Raw genomic sequence first — 27,116 nt, 5'->3', positions numbered from 1 at the left:
GAATATTGTGATATCTTTAAGAAGGTAGTGTTATAAACAGTTCATCGACTTCAGAAGTACACCTGGTTTGTTGATTGATCCTTCCAATTAATTTGATGTGTGTGTTTGAGCAAGTTACTTAGTTAATACCTTGTAGGGTTACCAGGAGCCAGTGAGGAGATGGTGCTAATTAAAGCATCCAGCTCTGGGATCTCATGTAAAGAATTCATGTTAACTTTATTCTGACTGGAAATAAATGATTTGGAATTTGAGTAAATGGAAATAGAAAAATCAGTAGAATTTTAGCAGTATCAGTGGGAGCAAAGCTTCATTGGTGTCAGCTCTGCCTTGATCTACATCCACTGGTATGGGCCAGCTGAAAGTGCGCAGACACCAGCAAGGTCAAACAGTTTGCCAGAGTCACCCACAGCAGGAGTGTTGAGTTGCCGACCCCCCTGGGGTTTCTGTGCTCTGTATCACAATACCCTGGGAAGCAGCTGGCACAGTTTTAAAAAGCTTCAGGATAGTATATAACTGTCTCGGCCATGAAGGAGTTAACGCACAGACTACCTAATTTATACCAGGGAATTGCAGGCTTAGCACTGAGAAATGGCTCATTATTTTAATTGGATTTTCCAATGTGTTAAGCAAGTCAGCAGATTTGCATTAGCTTTACTTGCAGAGAAATTGTTTGTGTGTGTGGACTGGAAGAGAGAGAGCCAGTGGGCAGCAGAGAGAGACTGTCAATTAGCACAAGATGACAAAGCAACCAGATTGCATCCTCGTTAATTAATAAAGTCTTAGGTGCACGTAAGTGTGGTGGAAGGCCCGTCTGGGGAGCTGTGCTGCTCGCGCCTGCTCCAGAGAAGGCAAGAGACGGAGGCATTGCCGGCTCCAGCAGGCCCAGGAGGGACACAGAGCCTGGCCGTGGCCTGCCACTGCCCTGGGACTCCTGCAGAGGATCTGGTCGGTCGGCAAACGAAAAGACCAGGGCCCTCCTACCTTCTGAGAGGAAAGGCAGTACATCAGTAAGCCAACAAGATCGCTTTTTGTGGTAAAGCTGTATAAAGGGGTAAAGATTAAAAAATCAAAGCAAAATATATTTAAGTTTGTGTACATAGAGGAAAACTTGATGAAGTCTTCTTCAGTGGCTGGGATTGTGGGGGCTGTCTGTATAATGTCTGTCAGCATTGAGCAATTCTGAGGGGGAAAATGGTTATTTTTTTTACCACCAATACTAATTACAATTATTTGCTTAAACATGTTCCTTTTGCATAATGAAGGATAGACCTCAGCCTCCCTCTGTCTGATTTATTCCAGATTTCTAGTTTAGCTGAATGTACTGGCAGAGGAAAGAAACTTAAATAGTAGTTTTGGGGAAAGCAAACATATTTACCATACCTAAACATCATTCCTGAAATGGTTTTTAAAATGTCGTTTGATTAATAAACTGGAAAAAAGTGGTGCTCTTTAAGACATCCTCTTCAGCTTCTCGCAGACTTGAATCATGCAGGGGCTTGCTTCTTCAGCTTTATCGTTACAGGAAAGGAGTTGGTTTGGAAGTTGGGTGAAGGGGAATAGAAGAATCAGCAGAACTTTATTAAAGTGAACGGGGAATACTTTCCATAGGGGATCTGAAAGACTTTTGAAGAAAATCTGTTGAGATCGGTCTGCTTCCTCTTTGACTTTGTGTCTTTATAGTGGCACTGAGGTGGTTACTAGTCACTTGTCATGTAGGACAACCTTCTCTGTCAGTTTTTAAAAATAAACTTAACTTCTTCTCTATGTAAGGTGGAAAGAGTAGGTTTTTAAATATTTTCCTGTGTCCTTTTAATAGACTGGTCAATCATTGGGAAAATTCTGAACTTCTAATACATATTGGTTTCTTGATTTCTTATCGGTCCCCAAGAACATACATGTAGATACCAGCAAAGAAGTCCTTAATTCTTGGGCTTTTCCATCAGTACAGCTACCTCCACACTCCCCATGCCTGACCACAGTGGTGACATAGAAGGTTGCTGTGTGTACTCAGCACAGGACTTTGGAGGAACTTTTCCTTTGGAACAACCCTCACATTCAGCATTAATTCCTTTGTTGTTTTGTAATAACACTTTCATTTTAAGGTAGCAGTAACAATGTTGTTTTTTCTTTATTTCATAAGGGATTTGAGGCATGGATGAAAACCATAATTTAGGACAAGTTTTAAAACATTTGTAGTTACATTCTTTTCACATTTTAAATTTTTTACCTTTTTTTAAAAATTAACAATATATTACATTTCTAACAGTTTTTGTTTTTTTTTTTTAAATGCAAATGCCCCTTCTTCCACCCTGTACCTTTGCCCAGTTCTGATCCCTGAAGGGACTGATATCAGCAGATAACCGATTTCATTTTACTAAAATTCTTTTCTGTTCTCCTTTACTCAACTTCCAAACCAGCTCCTTTCCTATAATGATAAAAGTTGAAATAACGGATTCTATACATGCTTCAAAAATAGCTCAAGAACAGACATTTCCCCCTCTTATACGAATCCTTATGCACCTTAAGTACATAAGGTTTTATACCCTGCTTTTACTAACAATGGAGAGGTTTCCAGAGAGAGTTCTCCTTTTTATAGCTGTCTAGAAGTTCCATAACAGCCAGCCCCCTGTTGTAGGGCCCTTCACTTTCCATCAGAATAAATACCCAACAGAGAAGAACCTGGTGCCCGGGTGACAGGTGTTCCCTGCCTCCTTCAAGTCCTCAGCCACCCCTCTGTGCTAGGCAGTGTCCTGAGATCTGGGAACAGTTCTGTGGATGCGCAGACCCTGCTGTCGAGGGTTTCTCCTGAAAACTGGGGCGACAGCAAGCAGACGAAGCCTCCATACCCACGATCAGGGATGGTGAGTGCTTTGAAGAAAAACCCCAGGCGGATCTTCGTGAACAGGGAAAAGGTAGATTCTGACTTCAGTAGCGGAGGGCAGGGCGGGCCCCAACCTCGCCTACCACCATCCCCACGGACTCCTAAAGTCCATGGGACTGAGTGCTGGGGCTCGTACCCCAGGAATGGAATCGAGAACTCGGAACAAAATACTTCCCTGCTGCCCATCTCGGGCAGAAGGCAAGGCCTGTTAGTCTGCATTTCTGCTCCCTTACACCCAAGGCAATGTTTTTCACTTTTTTTTTTTTTTCTTTCTTTCTGACCCATCCTCCTTCCCCCAAAAGCCTTCCTGGAAATGTTCTCCCTCATTGCTCCCCCCATGAAATTTTGATTGAAACAATCTATATCCATTTGTGTGCTGTGGCCATTTAGAGAGCCACAAATTATTACAAAATCTTAGTGGGTTTTTTTACCGCATTTCCCAAAAACCAATGCCCTAGGCCCCCATAGAACATGTGGATGGGCCTGTGGCCCTCCAGCCTGCCCCCAGCCTGTTTCCCTGTACAGGTGGAGGCAGAAGCACGAGGACAGAATCGCTCTGATAGGACTGTCTTGGCACTAAGAGAAAGAAGAGGCTGTGTCCACAGTTTGCGCCGGGAAAGCTTCCTCATGCGTGAAGCTGGTTGGGGTTCAGGGAGCGTCAAGGGTTGCAGTGGCTTGTGAACTGCAGGAAGCCTGGGATGAGAACAGCAGGAAAGCGCAAGGGACAAGTTCAGGGCAGAGGAAAGGCCTCCTGTTCCCAGCCTCTCTGCTCCTGCGTTGCCTTACTCACTCATTTCCCCATGACATGTGAGGAAGAAGCACACGGCCACACTTCCTGGGCACTGGGGCGGGACGGCAAGCACTTCTCACCAACCTTGACTCCGTCATCACTGCCACTCAGTCGGAGCTGACACCCCCACGTAGTAGATGTGGTTCAGAGGGTCAGCACAGAGCCCCTCCTTCCAGGCCACACTCCCTACCTCCTGTCACACGTGTGTGGCCATGAGTGGCAGCCTTGGCTCTGCCCACTACCTGTCCCTGGAGCACAGACCCCTTAAAAGCAGGAACATCAGTCTGCTGATCCTCAGCCTACTGATCACTCGGGCACAGCAAAGTGCCCACGTTCAGTCCCCAGGACACCAGGTTTCGAGTACAGTGTGTGGCACAGAGTCAGTGTTCAGTGAATGATGGACAGGCAGATGCACAGACAGGTCTAGGACTGACTGTTGAACACATGTGGGTAGAAGGGTTTCTTAAGTGAGGAGATCCACAGGCCTTCCCATCAGTAATCTGGTTCTGCAGACCCCTGCAGCCTTGTTTCTAGACCACTAAAACTGATGTCATCAAGGTTGAGGAGGCTCCTTAAAGAGACCAGGCCATAAGCTCTTCTCTGTACTTGCGTTGCTTACTCTTTCCTGCGCTTCTTCTGTTGCTCTTCGCTTCAGCTGAGCGGCAGCCCCATCTCCTTTGTAGTCTCTGCCTGTACCATCTTTAAAGGCGGGAGCCCCAGGCCACTGCCTCAGAGCAGCAGAAAAAACCTGCTCCCCTGCTGTGATCGCACTTTCACAGACAGATCTTGTCTGTAGTGGAATCTGGTACTGAGGCTGTAGCTGCTGAGTGACAGAGCAGTCAGGGTCTCTGCCCTCGTCGTGCTTACAGTCCTGTGCAGGAGGCAGGATTAACAGGGTGACTCCAGGTACTGACACATGCTCTGAAAATACAGAAAGAAAATGGTGACAGCCGGCTATGCGGTGCCCTTCTGTTCTTGCAAAGCCGCTGACAGCCAGTTAAGCTCTCCAGTGTTGGGAAGCAGTGGCGACGGAAGCGCCAGCACGAGAGAGGAGGCGTAGGCCGTACCCCCCGCACTGTGCCAAGTCTCGGGCTGCATGCACCCCAGGCCTCTGCTCGTGCTGTGGTTCTGCACAGGAGACTCGGCCTCCGTCCCCATCCCTCACTGAAAAGTGGCAGCAGTTGTGCCACCTCCCCAGGGAGACGTCCTGTAGGTTCCGTGAAGCGATGGGCCTGCAGCCCTTCCAGAGCCTGTGTGTGAGAACCGCTCCACCAGCAAAAGCTGGCTGTATTGTTTTATGTGCTGCTTTTTTAACTGTCCTCCATCTTTCCTTCGTTTTGATTTTCAGCTCCAGGGTCTGAGCCACAATGTGATCTTCACCTTGGATTCCTTGTTAAAAGGAGACCTAAAGGGAGTCAAAGGAGTAAGTGTCCAGATTTTTGATTTTTCACTCTAACTTGGAAGGATTTTTTTTCCTGTTAAGATCATAATAGCGCTTGTACTTGAGAGGTACTCCGAACATTGTTAGCATTGAGATACTGTTCTCCAAGCAGTGAGCATTGGAAAAGATGTGCCTCTTGACAGAAGGGTGGCAGTAGAGGGATGGGATTGGGCACTCTTGGCAGGATCAGTCAGAGCCTCAGTGAGTGGGCCTGAGCTGGCTCCTCCGGCATGTCCACCACTGCCCAGCCTCGTGGAATCTCTGGGGCAGCACCACCAGGAGGGCCCAGCCTTCCTACCTCTGTCAGGCTTCCATGTGTAATAAGTGGTGTAATGTGCACTTAGGCCTCTTCCGTAAAGTTTGAAATGGCCTGCAAAGGAGGCCATTTTTGCTAAGATGTTTCAAAATTGTTTGTTCTTTTTAAGCTAAAGTAAATAGAACTTCAATTTCATTTTCTCATTTTGTAAGGATCTCAAGAAGCCATTTGACAAAGCCTGGAAAGATTATGAGACCAAGTTGTAAGTAGTTTAGTTTGCTTTTTGGTTTTGTTTGGGGGGATGGTGGTGGTGTTTGTCATGAGTTTCATAAGAAAAAGTAACTGGGAAAAGGATAGAGCCCCTGATATCTTCTTAACAAAACACTTAGTATGCCCGTGGAAGGCCCAAGAGGTTGGGGGTACTGACCTAGTTTAAAAGTAGTTATGAGAGCTGGGGTTGTGGCTCAGTGATGGTGCGCTTGCCTGACATGTGTGAGGCACTGGGTTCAATTCTCAGCACCACGTATAAATAAATAAAGGTTCATCAACAACTAATGAAAATATTTTTTAATAAAAGTAGTCATAATCAGGCCCAGTTGGTACACCCCTATAATCTCAGCAACTGGAGAGGCTAACACAGAATCGCAAGTTCAAGGTCAACCTCAAACAACTTACCAAGATCCTGCCTCAAAATAAAAAATTTAATGAAGGGCTGGGATATACTCAGTGGTAAAGTACCTAAGTTCAGTCCCTAGGACCATCAAAAAAATAATGGTTCTATCTTCTGTACTCATTGTCAGACAATTTTAGCATCAATTATTTTGCCATTTGTGGCTTCTGGTGTCAACTATCAAGTTGTAGGCCTGTGACAACTATTAACAGCTATCATTGCTATTCATTATAACTATTTCATTGAAACTAGTATTTAACTATAGCTCATTTATAGCTAATGCATAGTGTAACATTTGGGAAATAATAAAAGTAATAGCGAATGTTCATGACATCCTTAGCCTGCCAGGACCTGTGCTACGTGTATTTCCAATGCATGACCTCTGACAGCAGCCCAACAGCATATAGCTTATTCTCTCAGAAAACCAAAGCCTGGGGAGGCTGCAGGGCACCAGAAATAAACTTGTAGATGCCAGGCACAGTGGCATACACCTGTAGTCTCAGTGACTGAGGAGGCTGGGCAGAAGGATTACAAGCTTGAGGCCAGCCTCAGCAACTTAGTAGGACCCTAAGCAGCTAGTGAGACCCTGTCTAAAAATAAAAAAATGGCTGGGGATGTAGTTCATTGTTGGAGTGCCCCTGGGTTCTCTATCTAGTACCACCACCAAAAGAGAAAAGAAAAAGAAGCTGGTAGCTGTCAAGCTGGCATTCCCTCCAGGTCGGTCTGACCCAGAGCCTGAGCAGCAGAACATGAGTGAGACCCTGGGAGGGCTGTTGGTAAGGGCTTGGGGAGATGAGCACAGTGCATGCCACCTGGCTGGTCTTCGTACCTAGGTATTCCACCATGGCCCTTTGTTACCGCACGGGATTTGTAATACCAGGCAGTAGGGTAGGGTGGGAGATGTGTGTATTTGAAAGGTTTTAATAAAATTCTTGACTGTAAAGTCGGGTAACTGTAAACGTAAGAGAATAAAGACATTTCTGGAAGGCAGCAATAGTAACTGAATAAAAGGAGAGGCAAAAGATGAGCAAGTTCAGGACTAAGCATATTTCCCCAAGCTACTTTTGTAATTGCTTATGTAACAAATGTGTTGTTGGGTACTTCCCATTCTAGGGATACTTTTGTGCATGAACAGCTACAAATGCAGCTGAGAACCAAAGAGTTCCGAAAATGGCCAACTAATAATGTAAATGTATGCTGTGGGCCATTGCCTTTATGTATGAAAAGTAGGTCATGAATACTCACAAAATATTCAAATAGTGAAATCAGTGGGTTCCAGTTATATGACCTTAAGGAAGGTATAATTTTTTTTTTTAAATTTATTTATTTATTTTGCACTGAGGTTTGAACATAGGCACTTACAACTGAACTACATTCATCCCTTTTATTTCGAGAGAGGCTCTTGCTAAGTTACTGAGACTGACCTTGAATTTGAAATCCTCTGTCTGCACCTCCCGAGTCACTGGGATTACAGGTGTCCACCACCATACTCAGCTAAATAAATTCTTGTCAAATAATTATTTTCCTAAAATAGATTTCTTTCATATAGTACAGGAAGAAAAAAAAAACATTTGTCTGCTTTGTGTAATAGGTCTTATTTGTTTATGTCACAGAAAACAAAATGACTTATATATTACACAGAGAGCTAATCTGTTGTTACCTTCCAAATAACCAAAAAAGGCTGGATCCCTCCCCACTAGGGATCAGACCTAGGGGTGCTTTACCACTGAGCTACATCCCCAGTTCTTTTTGTTGTTGTTTTTTGTTGTTTGATTTGGTTTAGTTTGGTTTTGAGACAGGGTCTCACTAAGTTGCTGAGGCTGGCCTCAAACTTACCATCTTCCTGCCTCAGCCTCCTGAGTCACTGGGATTATAGGTGTGTAGAATCATGCCCAGCTCATGATCTTCCATTTCCAGGAGGCAATGAAACACAATGGTTAGGATCACAGACTTGAGTATTATTAGTTTGTGATCTTGAGCCAGGATAGTAAAGTATGTTTTGGTGATTCTTGCTTATTAAATAATATAAAAATTACCTATTTCTCAAGGTTTTAGTAAGGATAAGATAATGGATTGACAGTTTTCAATAGGGTAGTCACTCAGTAAATAGTTTGTTTCATTTGTTTGTTTTGTGTGTGTGTGTTTGTTTTTGTCCTACTGGAGTTTGAACCCAGGGGCACTATACTACAGTTACATTTGCAGTCTTTTTTATTTTTGAGACAAGGTTTTGCCAGGTTGCCAGGGCTGGCCTCAAATTTGCAACCCTAGAAGCTGGGATTATAGGCATGTACCACTGTACCCAGCTTTCTATTAAATCTTGTAACAATCAAATATTTTATTTGGTCAAAATAATACATGTACATAAAATATCAGTGCCTGCATCAGTTAAGACTTACTGTCACGACATATTGTAGGGACCCCAAAAAGCAGTGGGTTCAGCATTGTAGAAGTTCCTCAGAGCGGAAAGTGTAGGAAGGCCCCGAGGCCGGCGTAGCACTCTCCCTGCTGTGGTCCTGCGGAGTGGGAGCTCAGCGTGTCTGTGCAGCACCTCACAGCACAGGGCTCACAGTGACCCAGCAGCAGGGAGGAGGTGAGTGGGCAGTGAGTGTGCTTCCACAGAAGGCGCGGCGGTCCTCACCACCTGCGGCCTGCTGGGCCCTCTCCTTCCACCCCCTTGGCCTGATTCCTGGCGTATCTCTGTCAGACGGCATTCCCTTGCGGTCGTTCCTTGACTAGGTGTGATGTGCTGCTGGGGCAGGAGAGGACTTGGCTCCTTTCCAGCTGCCATCACCTTCCCCGCCCTGTTTATATAGTGTGGTTGATGCAGCTTTGGGTTGAACCATTTGTCAGTGTTTATATTTTCATGAGTATCTGAATGGTGCGTTTTGATTGGATTTCCATTCTTTTTTGATGATGGGAACAAAAATAAAAAATCTAGACCCAAAACTTGTGTAAGAACCGTTTTTTCTGGCCTGTCTCATACCTCCCTTCCCGGCTTTCCTTGGCCTCCCATCAGGCCTTGTGCTCGAGAGCAGGGTCTCTGAAGACGTCCTTGCTGGCCACGGTTTTGTTCAAGGGACTAGGCAGACCCTGTGGGCACCAGATGATCGTTGTTAAGAACGCCGCAGAAGACTTGATCTTTGACCTCTTGGCGATTTCCTTCTTGCCCATGGCAGCTGTCGCTTTGCAGGGATAGCGGTCAGTTGCAGGCGCCGGATTGTGGCTGTGGGGCGCGTGATGTGCTTCCTCAGTGTTCTTCACCACTGCAGCCTTGCCCTGAGTGGCGTCCGACCAGGACCAGCGCTGCCTTCCGTGTTCACAAACCTGCCGTTTCCCTCCAGCCAGCCGGGCCTACAGCCTGCCTTTCCCTTCTTGTAGTATGACTGTTTTGCTCTTTAGCTTGCTTATAATCTTTTTTGAATTTTTAAGAAATGATCACGTATCACATATGAATAAATGGAAAATAGAAAGATATCAGGTTTTTCCTTAAATCAGCAATACCAGAAATTAAAAACCAAGGGGTCTTTGCCTTTGTCATGCCAAAGGCAGCAGAAGCAGCGTCCCAGTGGAGTCAGACCCCTGTCAGTAGCATTTCTGTTTAGAAAGTACCTTGTAGGTATTCAAATAATGTCTGTATCACCTGCCATTAAATTATCTGTCAGTTCCTTCCTCTCTCTCTGCAGACACCTGTGCCCAGAGCTCTTCCCATCAGCAGTAAGCTGTCATCCTGGGCTGCCTTTGGACTCTCTAGTCTTAGATCTGCTTCCTCTTGCCTGGTGTACCCCATGTGTTGCTGGCCTGCCACCTCCAGTACTTTCCACCAAACAGTGTGAGGTCACACTTCCAGGCTGGCATGTCCAAAATATCCTCATCCAGCCATCACACAGAAAAGGAATTCGGCTGGATAGAAAGCCCTGATTTTGTAACCTTTCTGTTGAAGGCAGTCCCCTTGTTTGTTAATTTCCAGTGTTGTTAATTCAAGAAAAATCCAGTGCCTTTCTGATTTCCGTGTATGCATATGTGAAATATGGTTTTTTATTTCTTGGTTTGTCTGTTAGAAAGTGTTACATTCTTCTCTTTTTAAAAGGTAGTGTGAGGGACTGGGGCTGTAGCTTGGTGGTAGAGTGCTTGCCTAGCATGGGTGAGGCACTGAGTCCACTCCTTAGCACCATGTGAAATAAACAAATAAAGGTTTAAAAGTACAACGTCATTTTTTTTTTAAAGGGTGGTGTGATGTCTTTGTGTGCCATGGTGTGTGCATTCATGTGGAATTTTTATTTTCTTGTCTTTGGAAATATTTCTTATAATTCCTCCTGGCTCCTCCTCTTTTTCTTTCTCAAACTCCTCGTCATTCAATGTTGAACTTCCTAGATTGTTCTTACATTTTTCTTTTCTTTTCTGCTCTTATATTTTGTTATTTCATCAGCGTTTTTTCCCTGCTGTTTCCATTGCCTTTTTTAAAGTTTTATTTTTAAAACTTTTTTAAGTTTTATTTTTAAAATTTTTTTATTTTTATTTTTTTAGTTATCCATGGACTTTATTTGTGTGGTGCTGAGGATCGAACCCAGTTCCTCATACATGCTAGGCAAGCACTCTACCACTGAGCCACAATCCCAGCCCTTTATTTTTTACTATTACTCAGCTTAAATTTCTAAAAACTCTTGTTCAACCAGGTTTTGGGATTTTTTTTTAGCTAAGGATTTGACCTTTGGTAGAAACCTATCTGTGATTCCTTCTGTCCCTTCCCCTCTAGTTGTTTTGAACATTCTCTGATTTTAGAGACTGTCCTCAATTGTCTTCTAGTCCTTGGCTGCTTGACCATATTTCAGAGCAGGCCACCCAGGGACTGGTAGAACACTCATGTGCATCCACAGAATCCCTGAGAAAGCACCTTGCCTTCTGGGTGTGAGGTTTAGGGCAGCAAGGCAGCCCTCTGACTAGGAGCATTGCAGATGTCTGCATCTGAGGTGTCTTCCGGGGCCCTCAGCCCCCGCCTAGGAATCACATGTGATGACATTCTAGAAGTGACTGAGCGAGGGAGGCAGAGTGTCCGCGGCTCAAGGCCCAGACTTTTCTCTCTTCCTCAGCCCTACTCTTCCTAACACTGCTGAATTCTCTCTTCCCTTTTGTCATCGGGTCTTGTCTGGGAGAGCATGTCTTTTCCAGGCCTTTACTAACATGTGAAGAGATTCATAGAGGAAAAAGAAACTCACATGATCAAGGCACTGTGGTGCGCCTGAACACCAGCATCACTATCAAGTCATGCCCTGCCCCACCCCCTTATTTCTTCTCAAGCTTCCGCAGCTCTTGGCACCTGTGTCAGTGCACAGGGAGCTGATACTTTCTCTCTTTCTGCTAAAATTCTCACCATCTCGCCTCTTTGACAGCCACAGTGTCATGATCCAATAGTTGCTTAAATGCAGCATTAGTAAATGAGAATGAATCAGCCGGACTTACAGTAGATTTTTCCGTTGGTTGACAGCGTGTTTTCCCTGCATTTGTATATGGACAAGCATATTGGCTTTCTGTGGCACTTGGTTCCCCACACTGCTACCACTACAACTTAACGAAGACTGGAGGGTGAAACAAGTTAGCCTCTACATCCACAATTAGGCTTCTTCTGAAATTAGAAGCTCATTTTCAAAGTTAAGTGGATTTTTGGATAGAGAGTCGTGATCTTTGCTATGATCACCAAAACATCATCTGTCCACCAAGTACTGGCCTCAGGTTCTGTAGGTTTAATGTGACCTTCTTTTTTCCCTGGTACCCCCTCACCCTTCCCTCCTCAGTAAAGAATTTTTTTGTAGAATCCCAAATCATACATAAGGATTTTTCCCAATTCTTATTTGTGCAACCTAATGATAAGTGGCTACATGATTAACATGTGCTATTGGGATGTGAAAATAGCACAACTTTAGAGGCCACTGAAAATAACCTTTGTCTAATTTTCATGCATACCCACAAAGACTCATTGTATACTTTGTCCTGAAAAAATCTGAGTCCCATAATCCATCAGTAACCCAGAGAAGTCTTCCAGCTTTCTGCTGCTGTTTCCCTCATGAAGTGCTTTACCCACAAGAAAAGGTAAACAGATCAGAACATTCCCCTGCCAACCAAAATGTAAGAGAATGTTTATGGATCCATCATGTGTAAAATCAAATTTAAAATGTGAAGTTTCCTAGACGAAAACCCACACAATGTGTTAGTGCTCTTTGAATTTAGATTTTTACTAAGGATTGATTCTGTCAACCTAAGAGTTCTTGCATCCTAATGTTTCATTAAAGGAGAGACATCAACGTGGTGGGTTTTTAAGAGTTTCTTTGGGGGCTGGGGGTGTGGCTAGTAGCAGGGAGCTCTGTGTTGGGCTGCTTGCTCGGTGTGAGTGAGGCCCCAGGTCAACCATTCTACCACTGAGCTACACCCTTAGCACAAAAGACTCCTTTGTGAGCAGATGGTACCCAGAGTTCCCATATATTCTCTGTCCCGCCCCCAACACAGCCTCCCATTATCACCAACCCCCATTAGAGTGGTACATTTGATAGACTTAATGAACCAGAAGGGTTCAGTCTTGGTTTTGCGCATAATGTGTTTGAAAAAAAAAATTTTTATCTGCATTTATTACAGTACAAAAATTGAGAAGGAAAAAAGAGAACATGCAAAGCAGCACGGGATGATCCGCACGGAGATAACGGGAGCTGAGATTGCCGAAGAAATGGAGAAGGAAAGGCGCCTATTTCAGCTCCAGATGTGTGAGGTGAGAGTGGACTTTTCCATCTCTGGCCTGGAGCTTGGTAACCAGTGTCCTGCCAGTCAGCAGGCTTGGTGCTGCAAGGCAGGCTGTTTGGACATTAGAGTAGGGGACTGCCTCCTAAGGATTCTAATCTCCGTTTTTCTCCAAGCCTTTTGGGAGCCATCGTTGCCCTGTTGTCTCATATTTTGAGCCTTGGTCCTATGGGGCTCTTTAAGCCAAAGCAGGATTCTTTGGTGAGAACCTTAATGTTGCTTGTGAGTGATGAGGGGGGATAAATTTTGATGAGAGGTAACACTGGTGACATTAAAAATTTAGAGCATGCTTTTTTTTAACCATGAATCCAGTTTGAATGAAAACTTAAATGAAGGAGTCATTAAGGAAATCTGAATTCATGAAAAATATGCAACGAGAGCATGCTGCCTGAAGCTTAAGCAGTGGTTCTCAAGCTGAGTTCCCACCAGACACGAGCACTGCTTGACCTCAGCCTGTTCTAACCTCTTCTAACACTGCTTCGGGGTAATGGAGGTGCTTTTGCTGTTTTTGGAAAATATTTAAAATGGAGAATTTCCTCAATTTTAAGTTTTGGTCTCCTGGATTTTCTTTCTTTTGTTCTTTCTTCCTTGTAACATTCGGCTCCTTGAACTTGTCTGATCATGAAGTCTTTTATATGATAAAACAAAGGGAGCAAGAAACAATGTCAACAGAAAAATCTTGGCTGGTAATGAAAATCAGAAGCAGTAATGTTTAGTTAACTGCATGAATTAATAACAGGTTATTGTTATTTTTCTTTCATTTTTAAGTTACAAAAATTCTTTTTGATTCACGCTTTTGGATTAAAAGTTTTGGTATCTTATGGCATTTTTTTGTTGGTTTTGTTTTTTGTTTTTCATGTTTTGAGACAGGGTCTCACTAAGTTTCTCAGTTTGGCCTTGAACTTGTGATCCTCCTGCCTCAGCCTCCATGAAGCTGGGATTACAGGTGTGCACCACCGTGCCCAGTTGATGTCACTTTTCTTAGACTGCTGTTCTTCCTGTTATCTGCACAGAGCTGTCTTTCAGGAGCACTTGACCTATAAGTCTGAGATGCACTGCACCGAGGGGGACTGGTCAGCTGTTCTAGAATGTTTTTGCTGTGTTTTATTTCTGCTTGTCTAGTAAGCTAATCGTGAGTTTCCACACTGCTAATGCTCTAACCTGTTTGTTTTATACACTCTGTGACTGTGCCACATCAGCATTCTCTAAAGTAAGCTCACCTTGTCTGAAGGCCACTGAGGCTCATTGGCTTAGGTAGGCAGAATGGCGGTGTGCCACCTGAACCCATGATTTAAGAACCCTGCCTGGAATTAGCAACATAAACTTCTATTTTATCTCCACAGTATCTCATTAAAGTTAATGAAATCAAGACAAAAAAGGGTGTGGATCTGCTGCAGAACCTTATAAAGTATTATCACGCACAGTGCAAGTAAGTAGAATATTGCGGTCGCTATCCTTGGCCCAGGGAAGGCCCTTTTGCCTCATTGGTTTTCTTGACTTTGTTTTTTTCTTCATGTGATGGTTGTATATAACTATATAATGACTTTCCACAACTAAATGGATAAGAAATGGTATTGTCTTCCCTCTCCAGAGTTTTATATAAATTAGTAGCTCAAGATGGAACAACTGACGGGTCACTTGACATGCTGAGCCTGGCAGGGCAGCCTTTGCAGCCTGTGTCAGAGAAGCACAAGCCCTGTCTCAAAGGGGGCTTTCAGTGGCCCCTTCCCTTCCTCCCTTACTTGCCCTTTTACTCGTCAGTGGATCATTTGCACCATGTATTCCCAACTGGAGTTGCTGTGGGTGTTTTCCCATCATCTAAATCAATGAAATCGAATACTTTGGGCATGAAAAATACTTTTCATTTATACATGGATGTCTGTGAAATGATGTTGTATTTTGAGACATATCCACTGTTGTATGCTGGCTCTAATTTTGTTTGCCTGCATTGCAGGGCTACCTTTTTATTCCTCTCATGATCTCTGGCAGCACATCTGTTTACTTATCATCTTTACTTGTTGCCCTAACTTCATGAGTTTTCTGGAAGAGTGTTATGTGAAAATGTGCCAGTTACTACTACAGTCTATATTGATTAGTGAAAATTAGAAAATAGTGCCAGGACCTTTCCAAAGTTGTCCAGATTACTCTGAAATTTATAAGTGGAAGAATGTAAAGGTCACTTGGACTAGGTTAAAACTCTCCAAAACATTAAATACGTAATTCCCTTTGATCTCTCATTCCTTTTAATAATATCTGGGCAGATCTCTGTATATAATTGAAACATTTGGGGAGGTCAGCATTAATTTTATGGCAGCAGCATGAGGCTCAAGTCATTCAATAGATGAGTTCAGGTTCTGGCTCTGGGACTGGGTGACACATGATCAGATCCTTCACTGTCAGATTTTCCACCAAACCTCAGTGTCCTCATCTGTGAAGTTGGCTTAAGGTTTGTGGCACCCCACTCAGGGTTCTTGTGAGGATGTCTGTGATATAGTTTGTTGTTGGTTTGTTTCTTTTTAGGAAAGACTTTTTAGTCAAATTGTTATATACATAAATTTAACTTGGTAACCTTTTTCCTCTTTTCAAAAAAATTTGCCCTTGTATAAAAGCATATCGAAATAAAAAGCATATGCTAGGCACAGTGACGCACACCTTCAATCCCAGTAGCTAGGGAGGCTGAGGCAGGAGGATCACGAGTTCAAAGCCAGCCTCAGCAAAAGTGAGGTTCTAAGCAATTCAGTGAGACCCTGTCTCTAAATAAAATACAAAATAGGGCTGGGAATGTAGCTCAGTGGTCAAGTGTCCCTGGGTTTAATCCCCAGTGCCTAAAAATTATTTTATTTATTTTTTTATATATAAAAATATATTTAGTAAAAAATATTTTTAGGTAAAAATGTCTTTTTTAAAATTTATTTTTATTGTAAACAAATGAGATACATCTTGTTTCTCTGTACGTGAAATAGAGACATACCGTTTGTGTAATCATACATTTACATAGGGTAATGGTGTTTGATCCATTGTTTCCTCCCCACACCCCTCCTACCCCTCTTTTATTATTTTTTTAAAAAGCATATATTTAAGTGGAAATAGCTTCCACATTTATAGGATCATGTTTGTTGGCTGAACCCTCATAACTGAAGACCTGGACTTACTTTATTTTCTTTAATTATTATTTTTTTAGTAGTTGATAGACCTTTATTTTATTCGTTTATTTATATGCAGTGCTGAGACTCGAATCCAGAGCTTCACACATGCTAGGCAAGCGCTCTGTCACTGAGCCACGACCCCAGCTGCCTGGACTTACTTTCAACTTAGTAGTGGAGTAAGGCAATTATGAAACTTTGAAGGATATTGTGATGATCCCTGCTTTGAGTTTTAGGTGGAATTTTTCATCTTTCCTCAATTTTGATTTTCTTAGAAATATTTTATTTCTTGGAAACTTATCAAAATAAGTGAATCTCTCAATCTGAGTTGCAAAACTTTGTCAGTAAATCCTATTTTACCTGATTTTAGAAACCTTTTTTGATCTCAAATTTTCTAAGTCTATATGAGAGTGTTCAAGCTACACGAACATAAATTTTCCAAAATATAAGATGCTTTGTAAACTACACACATTTTAGCCTTGTGAGCAAAAGCAAAAGAGCAACACTAACTGGTATTAGCTAATGTAGCCTCCCTTTACTCTTTTAGTCTTTGTTTTTCTCTGCTCATAAATATTTATAAATCTCCTGCCAGAGGCCAGGTACTTTACTAGGTCCTGGGGTAGAGATAAAATAAGGGTTCTCTTCTCGGGACTTAATTGTCTGGCACAGGAAGTAAGTAGGTGATGCACATCAGTAATAAAAGTGGCTGGTGCCATGGGCATCAAGCAGGAGACACTTCCGCCCAGGATGGCTGAGGAGGAGGGTCGCTGTGCCCTGGAGGAGGCAGTAATCCTCACTATTGGACTAGGATGGCTGAGCTTTGGCTTTTGGAATCTGGTGAAAAAGTCTTCCCCTGGGACAGAAAAATAGCAGAAGGAGAACTCTGCACATGAGGAGCCTTCTAAGACATCTGGTAGACCTGGGTCGTCATGGGATTCAGCTGTAAGTTAGCCCACAGTTGGACCCGTAGCTCCATCACAGCAAGATGCCAGGGTGGGGGTTCTCTTTCAAAAAGTGGGTTTTTTGTTGTTTTTTTGTTTTGTTTTACTCTTTTTTTCTTCAGCCAGTTCCTCAAAACTCTTAATCTATGTTGTGGATCTATAAAGCATTCTCTACTTGGATTTTTGCTTAAAAACTTTCTTCTTCTGAGTACTTACTCCAGTTGCCAGATCCTTTTCAATATGGAGTCAGCTGGTACTCAAGAGTGAATTTGCAAGGTTATTACCTCGTGCAGTCATAACATCTCAGCATGGATGCAGCTACAACAGGGAAGAAATAAAGGGAGCAGGAAGGCGCTCTTGACTTTTTCTTACCCATTTCAGCTCACCCACTCTAATTAGCCCTTACTTCAAGCATGAACATTGTTGGTAATGTGCTGCTCTCAAAACAAACACCTCCTCTTGTTCACCTACTCCTTTTACCACCTGGGTTATCACAACAATCTGCAGAGTCAAGGGCATTTATAAACATTGCTCATTCATCTTCCATCTTACAGACAGTAATAAAGCCTGACATTTGCCAAGAGCATATTTTATAGGCCAGGGTATATAGCCCTTCCAAAATGCATTACATTCTCATTTACTTTGGAGCAATAAGAAAATAGAGCTCAAAAGGGATCAAGAACTTGCTGGAAGTCTTGTTCATTTCATTTAGTAAATATTCAACAAATATGTCAAAACAGACATAGTAAGCACAGGAAACCAAAGAAAAAAGATAAACTGGACTCCCAAATTTAAAACTTTTGTTTATGAAAGGATGCTGTCAAGAGAATGAGAAGACAGCTTACAGAAAGGGAGAAAATATTTGCAAACCACCATCTGATAAGGAACCAGTATACAGAATTTATAAAGAACTCAACAAGATAACTCAATTCTTTAAATGTGCAACAATTGTGAGTAGACATTTTTCTAAAAGAGATGCACAGACAACCTGGAGCAAGCCAGCTGCCACCTGCTGGTCTCCACTGGCCCTGCCCATCACATGCACTGAAAGGATCTGGAGAGCAAGGGTCCTCTCTGAAGGAATGGCTTGAGCCCCTGCACGCAACAAGGGTAGGGAGACACTCCCACCCAGGCCTGGAGGACTTGCTACTGCCCCCAGTGGGCAGAGTGGGGCCAAGGCAGCAGAAGGCTGGGAATCCTGCCTTGCCCATCCCTCCCTCACCAGACTCTGTCCCAGCACACTCTGGTTCAGACCTCAGTGCCCCAGCTGAGAGGTGAGCACCATCGTAGGGAGTGTGTCACCAGGCCCTGCCCAGGGGAACAAGACTGAGAGGAAACCAGGTGTGCCCTGGGCAGAAGGATGTGTTGGGCTCACAGAAAGGTGGGCCAACACCTGGGCAACCCTAAGGGCTGGGCCCTTTTCTGGAGAGCCCTAGCAGGCAGTAGCAGTGCTGAAAGAATGTGCCTTGTGGTCTCACCATGGACATCTCATAGGGCTTGTTTGATCTTAGAATCTTGTGCCTGGAAATAACGCAACATGGTTCAGGAAACAGAGAAGGGGTGCCAAACCATATTCCAACAGGGACCAGGGCCAAAGGCCCCAGGGTTGGAAGGAGACAAGGGGCAGCTTCCCAGAAGGACACCAGTGCTTCCTGTTTGACCCACCTTCCCCTCTGCCATCCATGTTTTCCCACCAGCCTCTGAGGCCAGGGTCGCTCCCCACTATTGATATTTACTTTTTCCAGAAAAATAAAGTTAGTTTCCATTTTATATTTAGAGAGAGAGAGAGAGAGAAACAGCCAAAAAAGTACATGAAAAGATGCTTAGCATCAGTAGTCATTAGGGAAATGCAGGTAAGAATCACAGTGAGACACTACTTCACACCCACTAGAGTGCTGTTAATTAAAGTAATAAACCAAAATAGCAAGTAAGTTTTGGAGAGGATGTGAAGAATTTGGAACCCTGGCATTACTGGTCGGAATAAGGTGGTATGCTTGCTTTCAACGAGTTTGGCAATTCTCAAGTTCTGCTTGTAGAATGGAAAACAGGTCTATTTAAACAAAAATGTGTACATAAGTATTAATAGAACCATTATTCATAGTATCCAAAACATGGAAACCCACATATCCACCAGCTGATGGTTCAACAAACGTGGTGTCACCACACATTGGAGTAGTATTTGGCCACACAAGGGAATGAACTGCTGATGCATGCTGTGACAGGGAGGGAGTTTTGAAACATGCTAAGGGAAAGAAACCAAACATAGAAGACCACATATTGTATGATTCCACGTATGTGAAATGTCTAGAGAAGGTAAATCCTCAGAGAAGGCAGATTCATGGTTGCAAGGGCAGAGGAGAAGGGAGGAAGTAGTGGACACTGCCATGCATAGGATTTTGGAGGGTGATGGTTACATAACAGTACATATACTACAAACTACTGAAGAGTGCACTTCAAAACTAAAATTTATTATGGGAAAAAACTATAAAACAGAGTACCCTCATAGAACTTATAGGTAGAAAGTAATGAAACCAAATCTTAAACCCAGGTCTCCAGCTTCAGAGTGCATGCTCCTAGACACAATGCCAGAGGCCTTGGTTGGGTAAGGCTGAGGTTGGGCCTGGACGTCCACCTTTCTAAGGATTACTCTCCAGGACTGGGTCCAGTACGCCTCTCTGGCTGCCACCTGGATCTGAGTTGTTGAATTAGTGCTAAACATTCAAGCTCGTTGGTGCCACACAAGTGTGCCCAGAGTATGTCTGGAAGGGAAAGTCACCCTGTTACCTTGAAGGCAGGGAAGCGGTGCTTGACTCGGAGCCTGAGGCTGGGAGACCAGGCTTTCAGAAGGTGTGATGACTCTTCACTTCGTTGTTTATTTATTTATTTATTTTTTTAATATTCTATTTAGATGTTGATAGACCTTATTTTATTCATTTATTTATATGTGGTGCTGAGGATCAAACCCAGTGCCTCACACACTGCTGGGCAAGCATTCTACCACTAAGCCATAATCCCAGCGTTTAATTTGTTTTATACTTTGGAAAATAGTATGTTAACATATTGGAAGTAGTATTTGGTTCTCTTATTCTTTAGCCAAACAGCACCTCTTTTTAGGTGAACTCGAACAGCACCTGTGATCAGGAGAATCAGGGAGACACTCTGGTGACCTTGGTTTTCCTTCCCCGTCGCTGCTCGTTCACAATTTACTTAAGCCAACAAATGAAGGACACAGGGATTCTCTGAATGCTAAGGCTCTGATTTGTTTTCAGGTGTGTCCTGCCAGTGGATGGGTGTCCTCGTTAGATGATCATGGCCTTGCCCTCTGAGCTGTGGGTGTGTTACAGTTACCATGTGAGGTCCCTCTGTCCATCACCTAGCAACTTAACGTTTTTTAGCATCCTGTGTCATTAAAATATGGTGACATGTATCTCAAGCTGCTTGTTTAAGTTGTGAAGCCAGTCTTGCTGCCTCTGAGGTTAGAAAACTAATGAAGCCCCCCCCCCCCATTTTGTTGGCCTGGGGCTATCTGGTGTTGAGCTACTAGTGTGTGCCTGGCGTGTTAAGCACTTTATCTCCCGGGCTCACCATGACTCTCCCAGGCACAAGTTACCTCATTAGTCCTATGTAACGACTAATGAGAGTTACCTATTGTGTGCAGTTGTGGTGACTTTTTTTTTTTTTTAACTTAATGACTTATAAAAGACACAGCGTTCAGCTAAATGAGGAGGTACATAGGGCGAGGTCCAAAAGGGTCCTGAGTTTCGGTCCCCATGGAATTGGGTATGCTACTCACCTGTACGAACCCAGAAGTTCTCTGAACCCCTTCATTTAGGGAGTCCTATGGAAGCCCCGTTACATGGCATGATTGATTAAATCATTGGCCACTGGTAATAAACTCAACCTCCAGCCCCTCTCCCTTCCCCAGAGCCGGAGGAGAAGGGAGACTGAAGGCTCCACTGCTCTAATCACATGGTTGGGTCCATGATAAAACTTTGTAAGAGGTATTCCCTGCACGGTGCAAAATAGTGAAAGGCACAGAGAAAATACTCAGTTCATGCTCACTGCTGGTATGACTCTTACCATCATTGTCAATTTTCTGAAGATCGCTTCATATTTCTGTAATGGACGGAGAACGTGGCTGAGACAAGTGGGCTCCATGCAGGTGATTTCCTTCCACTCGGGGGACTTACATGTCTAATTCAGTGATAGGTAATGAGAGCTCACATTCCCGCTTCACTTCCCAGTTGGTAGAGCACTTCTGTCTGTAGTAAGTAGCTTGTCTAGTGCTCTTCACTCGCAGAGGCGAGCATGCCACTCTTCATACAGGGCCACTAGCCTGCCCCAGGTCACACATCTAGCAAGGTTTAGAGCCAGAACATCATCAGATGTCAAAACTAGCATAATTTGTTGTTGGTCCATCTTTATAAAATACTGAAATTTGTTTTATACTTGTTTTGTGAAGATAAATTAGAGGGTCTATGTTTTCAGATTTTTTCAAGTAATTATAATTCTTTTCTTTTTTTATATCACTGGTAAACTTCCAATGTTTTCTGTTATAGTTTCTTCCAAGATGGCTTGAAAACAGCTGATAAATTAAAACAGTACATTGAAAAACTGGCTGCTGATTTATACAATGTAAGTTCTCTGTCCAATACATGGATCTCAACGTGTGATGAACATCAGTAAATTTGAAATCTGTATGAGAAGGGTATTAAAAGCAGAAAAGCTCAAGTGATGTAATCAGTATGAACCTTTGGCAGACAAGTCTTCCGTTTAGCTTGGAGCAGTGACCCCTGGTCAGATATTCCAAAGCACCTTTTGGGTGCTTAGGAGGAGCAGGGAAGGGAGTACATAACCATTGGTTCTAGATGGTTCTCTGCTCAGGACCACATAGCTTCAAATGTCAGTGCCCCTTAGGAGCAATGGAAGGAGATAAATTATGTAACTGTCTCTGAGTAGGCAAGGTTAGGGATTTCTTTTGCTCCCCCAACCCAAATACCAATGTTTTACTTTTTCAAATCAAAAAACACTGCTGAGAAAAAAAACTAAATGCGGACATACAAACGGCAAACTCATTGCCTACGTGAAACTCTTGGTGAACAGTATTAAAAGAATGTGTTTTATGAATCTGAGGATGTATCTTCAGATACAGTTTTGGGATTGTAAATAATGCCTTACACAGGTTGAGCATCTCTCATCCAGACATCCAGAATCCAAAATCTGAAACTTTTGGGGCACTGACTGACATGACACACGTGGGAAATTTACCATATTACCCCATGTGACAGGTCACAGTCAAAATGCAGGTGTGCCAAAAATACTGTAGAAAATTACCTTCAGCCTGTGTGTATAAGGTATATGTGAAATATTAGTGAATTTCATGTTTAGACTTGTGTCCCATCCTCAAGGCATCTCATTATACTGTGCATGTATTCTAAAACCCTTTGAAAAATATCAAAACATTTCTGGTCCCAAGAATTTTATTTAGATAAGGAATTCTTAGCCTGTGTTCTTATATAACTTTGAAAACACATAGTATTTATTTTGTAATTTTCTTTTAATGGTAACGTGGTTCAGATTACAGTTAAATTCCAAGTGATTTTTAAAAAACAGGAGTCTCTTGTCCTCAGGTAGTGTGGCGTAAACTTCTGTTATGCACTGGCCCATTGGATTCTTGGTTGTCCATGGGCTTCTCTTCTGGCCCATTTAATCACATCATGTTATTCCTACCTCCATGCTTTGAAAAGCTAGAAGCAATGACCTCAGTATTATTTCTGTTTAACTTAGTGCTTCAGGGTTTTTCCTAGCCTGGATGTGTTATTTAAATAGAAAACAGTGCATTGTTCATTCATTCCAGAACTCACTGGTACTGTCTTAGGATGAGAAGACTATGCCAATCATATCGAAAATAAATCTGTAGGAAGGATTTCAACAAGAAAATAAACTGTGTAAATGAATTGTTTGATGAGTGGTATATTTGGATAAATCAAACTCTGCTCATAAAAGTATAAATGATAAGTAACAAGTGATTTTTTTTTCTTTCATAGATAAAACAGACCCAGGATGAAGAAAAGAAACAGCTCACTGCACTCCGAGACTTAATAAAATCCTCTCTTCAGCTTGATCAGAAAGAAGTAGGTGGTTTATATGTTCCCAGCAGGGCTAACAGTGTAAGTGAGGCTGCTTGTGCTTCTGATACCCTTTATGTCTCCTGCTCTGCAAAACAGGCACATTGATGGCTTCCTGCCAGGGTGGTTTTGGGGACAAAGATGTAAGAGACTAGTGTATACCTACAGTGATGCCCAGTGTAGAAACTGTGTTTTAGTTTTCTTTCCATTATAAAAAAGACACCCTGATCTACAATTCTGTGGCTGTATAGCGTTCTGATTCTGTCTTTGAAGGAAAGGAAGTACACCCCATGGTGCTCTTCCCTAGACCATAAATTATATATATATATTAAAAATATGTATTTCTTTCTCTCTCTCTCCAGCCAAAAGTGCATGTCTCATTTACCAGGGAAATAAAGAAATATTGTGATACAGAATTCTGTAGAAACTTTGCCCCATAAATAGGAAAATTAGGGTGAAATGTTCCTGGATCTTGAATATAGTATGCAGTGCATGGTAGATGTTACATGACTGCAGTAACCTTAATTGTGAAGGTCATTTGTTCAAACATTCAGCTAATCCCTGCTGTGTGCCAAGCACTGTTTTAGGTATTAAGGCATAGTCCTTTCTATTAAGGAGCTCAGTATCTAGAATAAGTCAGCAGCATGAACCTATCAGTCATGCCTAAATCAGTCAGTGCTTTTTAAAATTTATTGGGAGGTGTCCTACCGCCAGAGAGGAAACCTAAGAAACTCAGAAGTAGAAGACTGCAAACAGTTTGGGACAGGGTAGGTAGAGGAACAAGCAGTGGGCTTCCGAACTAAAAAACTCAAGATCTGATTTCAAAGGACCTTGGATGTTGGATTTCATAATAAGGAAAATTGAAGAGCAAGCACCATTTGTTACATGGGAGAAAGTCAAATGTGCCTGTTTATGTTATGAAATTATTATGGATTAAATTTAAGTGAAGTATTTAAATGCAATGTTAATACTCATATAAAATATTTTTCTTAAACTGTCAGTTTCTCATGCTATCTCACAACAGTAGCATTCTCACATTTTCTAATTTTGAAAGGCATTTCTGAGTCCAAAACAAAGATTAAGCAACCATCCTTAAACGGTGGCAAGCCCTGCACCAGCCACACTGGGCCTTTTGCAGCAACCCTGAAGGTTTTCTATACTGAGTGGATGTAACATGCTGTTCTTTGCTTCTCCAGTGCAGTTTCTATGTGCTTTGGGGTTTTCTCAGGTGAAAGTACTTGCTCACCTGGGGAGTAGACATAGTGTCTAGGAATATCTCTGTGCACTGGTACACAGCAGTCCGGGCACTTCCTGCACCTGTGATCTGAGGCCTTCCTGAGCATCAGAACCCCAGTAAACTTCAGACTGAAAGTCATTCCATCTCCTAAGAGAAGTGGTCTCCTCCTTGAGAGATTTCTCAGTGTAAAATCAGTTGAAGGACTCAAGTGGAAGGGAGGCTTGGGTAGATTCTGTCTGGGGAGAGAAGCAAGAATTCTTACTGCTTAAGTGCACTTAACCACTTCCTGTCTTCGTTTTGTCACACAGGATTACCTCCTATATATGGATACTTAATTTAAAAAAAAAAAAAGTAAAATAAAGGTCCCTTTTTTGTTTTGCATAGAGACTAATGTTTTCTGCTTAAGCTAACTAAAGAAAAACTGTTCTATAAACAAAAGGAGTATGTACATGATGTAAAAGCACATGGTTTAATTCTACCCCCAATTAATAAATGAGTTTTCTTTAGCACCATGTCAAGTATTTTATAAGAAAATTTGATCTTTCACAGCATACCTATCCCTTTCACATGACTTTTAATTATCTCATTGCAAAATATGTTTAGAAGCTAATGATTTTTAACAACTTAGATTAAATGTGAGAGGGAAGTATCGGGTCCTCATCATAGCACTACTTTTTGAGCAGTATAGAGTGATATAAAAGATAACCTGAGAAATTAAAAGCATCCAACAAACCTTTTAGCCTGCCTACCCTCACCAGGTTCTAACATGGCTACTATTGAAGGAAACTGTAAGAATTTTAATTGTGAATACTATCCCCAAATTTTTGAAAGGCCTTTTTTTTTTTAATTCCTTGTCAAAATCAAATTAAAGTCTTTATTGTCTTTTAGCAGATGTTCTGTGAAATTAATTATCTTAACCTCTTAGAATAGCCTAACCTCTCAAAAGAACTCTTTGTTCCCTAAACTATCTTTAGGGCTATAAATATTCTATTTCTAGTTGTGATATTATCAATCATATTCATAGTCTACTGAATCATTTCAAAAGTTCCAGCCTTTGGTTTAAGTTACTGATGGACATGATGGTGTGATTTGCAAGTTTGGGGAATTCCATGTATTGGTCTTCTCTGTCTCCTTTGCAATATGTGACACATTGCCTGGCACCCCAGAACTGCTCAGTAACGTTTAGTGAGACAAAACAGAAGGGATCTTTGTCCATCCATCCACACACTTCATTGAAATTGAAGTAGTAGAGGTTTGGATTTGAATTGAATACCAGAAGCATTTATAACCCCATTAAATAAGTGAATGTGTAATTGCTTGCAGTTTAAAGAGATTGAGATTAGTTCGTAATAATAGATTTTATGTTAATACGGTTTCAGCTAAGAAAGTGAAGTGATTTGTCTGCACTACTAATAAGAGGATAGGAAAGTGAACTAAAAATAATAGAGCAATTTCATTTACATTTCCTGCCTCACATCATGAAATTTCCCCAAGGTTTTAAGTTCATTGTTTATTTTTAGTGTTACATGTGTTTGCCCAAATGAGTTTTCATTTGCAGTTCTTTCCTAAATACACGCTTAACTTTTGTTATGCTACCAATGAATTCGGGACCTGTTTCTTCAGTTGGGTTTATTTATGATTATGTTGATAATTCTCCAATGTGTACTTTGTCAAAAAAAGAAAATCCTTTTATTTATAGCACTCCGCTAAGCCAGCTGAAAGGCCATTATTTCTCCACGTGCACAAATGATAATTGATAGGTCTTTATGAAGCCCTGAAACTCATTAATAGTTAATTTAGGATTGTTGATGCTTGACTTTTGCTACATACTGCTTCTTTCTGTTCAGTTTAATAAAGTCAAACCCTATATATAGTGAAGGCATTTTATTCACCCTCAGAAATATGTTTGCCTGATGTACAACAAACCCATTCAACCCAAGCACTTGTTATTTAGAATTTAAGGTTTGTGTAGGCAAATAATAAATATATGTAAGGAATATTTTCACACCAATTTACAGAATAAAATAATTTTCATACATCATTTGTCTGAATCTTTTTAGAAAATGAGTACTTTTATTTTTAAAACTTTTGTTCTTTTTAGACTTTTATGCTTTTTTAGACTTTTATTCTAAAGGCTATCATATGAGTTAAGGTTAGAGACTGTTTTAAAGCGTTCAGACACACCTAAGAATTATGTGGGCATCTGGAGAGAATTCTAGTTCAGTGACAAGGGTTTTGAGGAAGAAGTCTTTTTTTTTTTTTTTTTTTTTTAATAAGAATTGATATCCAAGGAGATTTTAGATTTTGTTTTTAATGTTCCTGGGAGATAGAGGAGGTCCCTAACTCTAAATCAGTAGTTGTAATTCTCAAGTGATTTCCCTGGAGTAAAGCAGCAAGCTTTGTGGATTTCACTAATCCCTGCCCTTGTTTTGTTCCATACCTCAGTTCCCTGCTACCTTGAGCTGATTTTCAGTCATAATCTTTCTTTATCAGGTTGTGGACACGCTGGTGCCTCTCTCAAGAAAATTGTCCCACCTGTTTCTGGGGACTGTGGCTAGAGGCAGTGGGAGAGTAGGGCTGATCTTCTGCCTGTCTGGCATTTAGTCCAGTCCCTCAGTCGTATCTCCATTCAGAAAGCATGGACATGCCTACCAGGGAGCAGTTAGTGAGCTCAGTTACTGTACAGTTCAAGGCTCTGACCCTATTTAAAAGTAAACTTTAAGGGAACTTTCACAAGAGACTCCCAGATTTTACTCCATGCCCCACCCCTGTCCACGTGATTAAAATTGTCCAGCTACACCAAAGGAATCTAGATGGTTAAAGAGAGAAATTACTCAGAGTAAGAA

The 27,116-nt window shown here is 42.1% G+C and overlaps 1 protein-coding gene across 6 annotated transcripts in view; it reads left to right on the top strand.

The window, feature by feature from the left end:
- Nucleotides 1-27,116, top strand: part of ASAP1 (ArfGAP with SH3 domain, ankyrin repeat and PH domain 1) — a 337,055-nt gene that overhangs the window by 237,357 nt on the left and 72,582 nt on the right. For 3 of the 6 annotated variants that reach the window (XM_079112364.1, XM_079112361.1, XM_079112362.1), the window contains exons 6-11: nt 5,020-5,094; nt 5,581-5,630; nt 12,663-12,792; nt 14,165-14,250; nt 21,465-21,540; nt 22,953-23,075. In XM_079112364.1, coding sequence (XP_078968490.1) covers nt 5,020-5,094; nt 5,581-5,630; nt 12,663-12,792; nt 14,165-14,250; nt 21,465-21,540; nt 22,953-23,075 — 540 coding nt within the window. Of the gene's footprint in view, nt 1-5,019; nt 5,095-5,580; nt 5,631-12,662; nt 12,793-12,937; nt 13,023-14,164; nt 14,251-21,464; nt 21,541-22,952; nt 23,076-27,116 lie in introns of those variants that run through there. The other 3 variants (XM_079112365.1, XM_079112363.1, XM_079112366.1) reach the window with 2 other exon arrangements.

This window comes from Sciurus vulgaris, assembly GCF_902686455.1.
Source record: "Sciurus vulgaris genome assembly, chromosome: 1".
NCBI lineage: Eukaryota > Metazoa > Chordata > Mammalia > Rodentia > Sciuridae > Sciurus > Sciurus vulgaris.
Note: the sequence above shows the minus strand (reverse complement) of the source record. Positions and strands in the feature narration are given on the sequence as shown.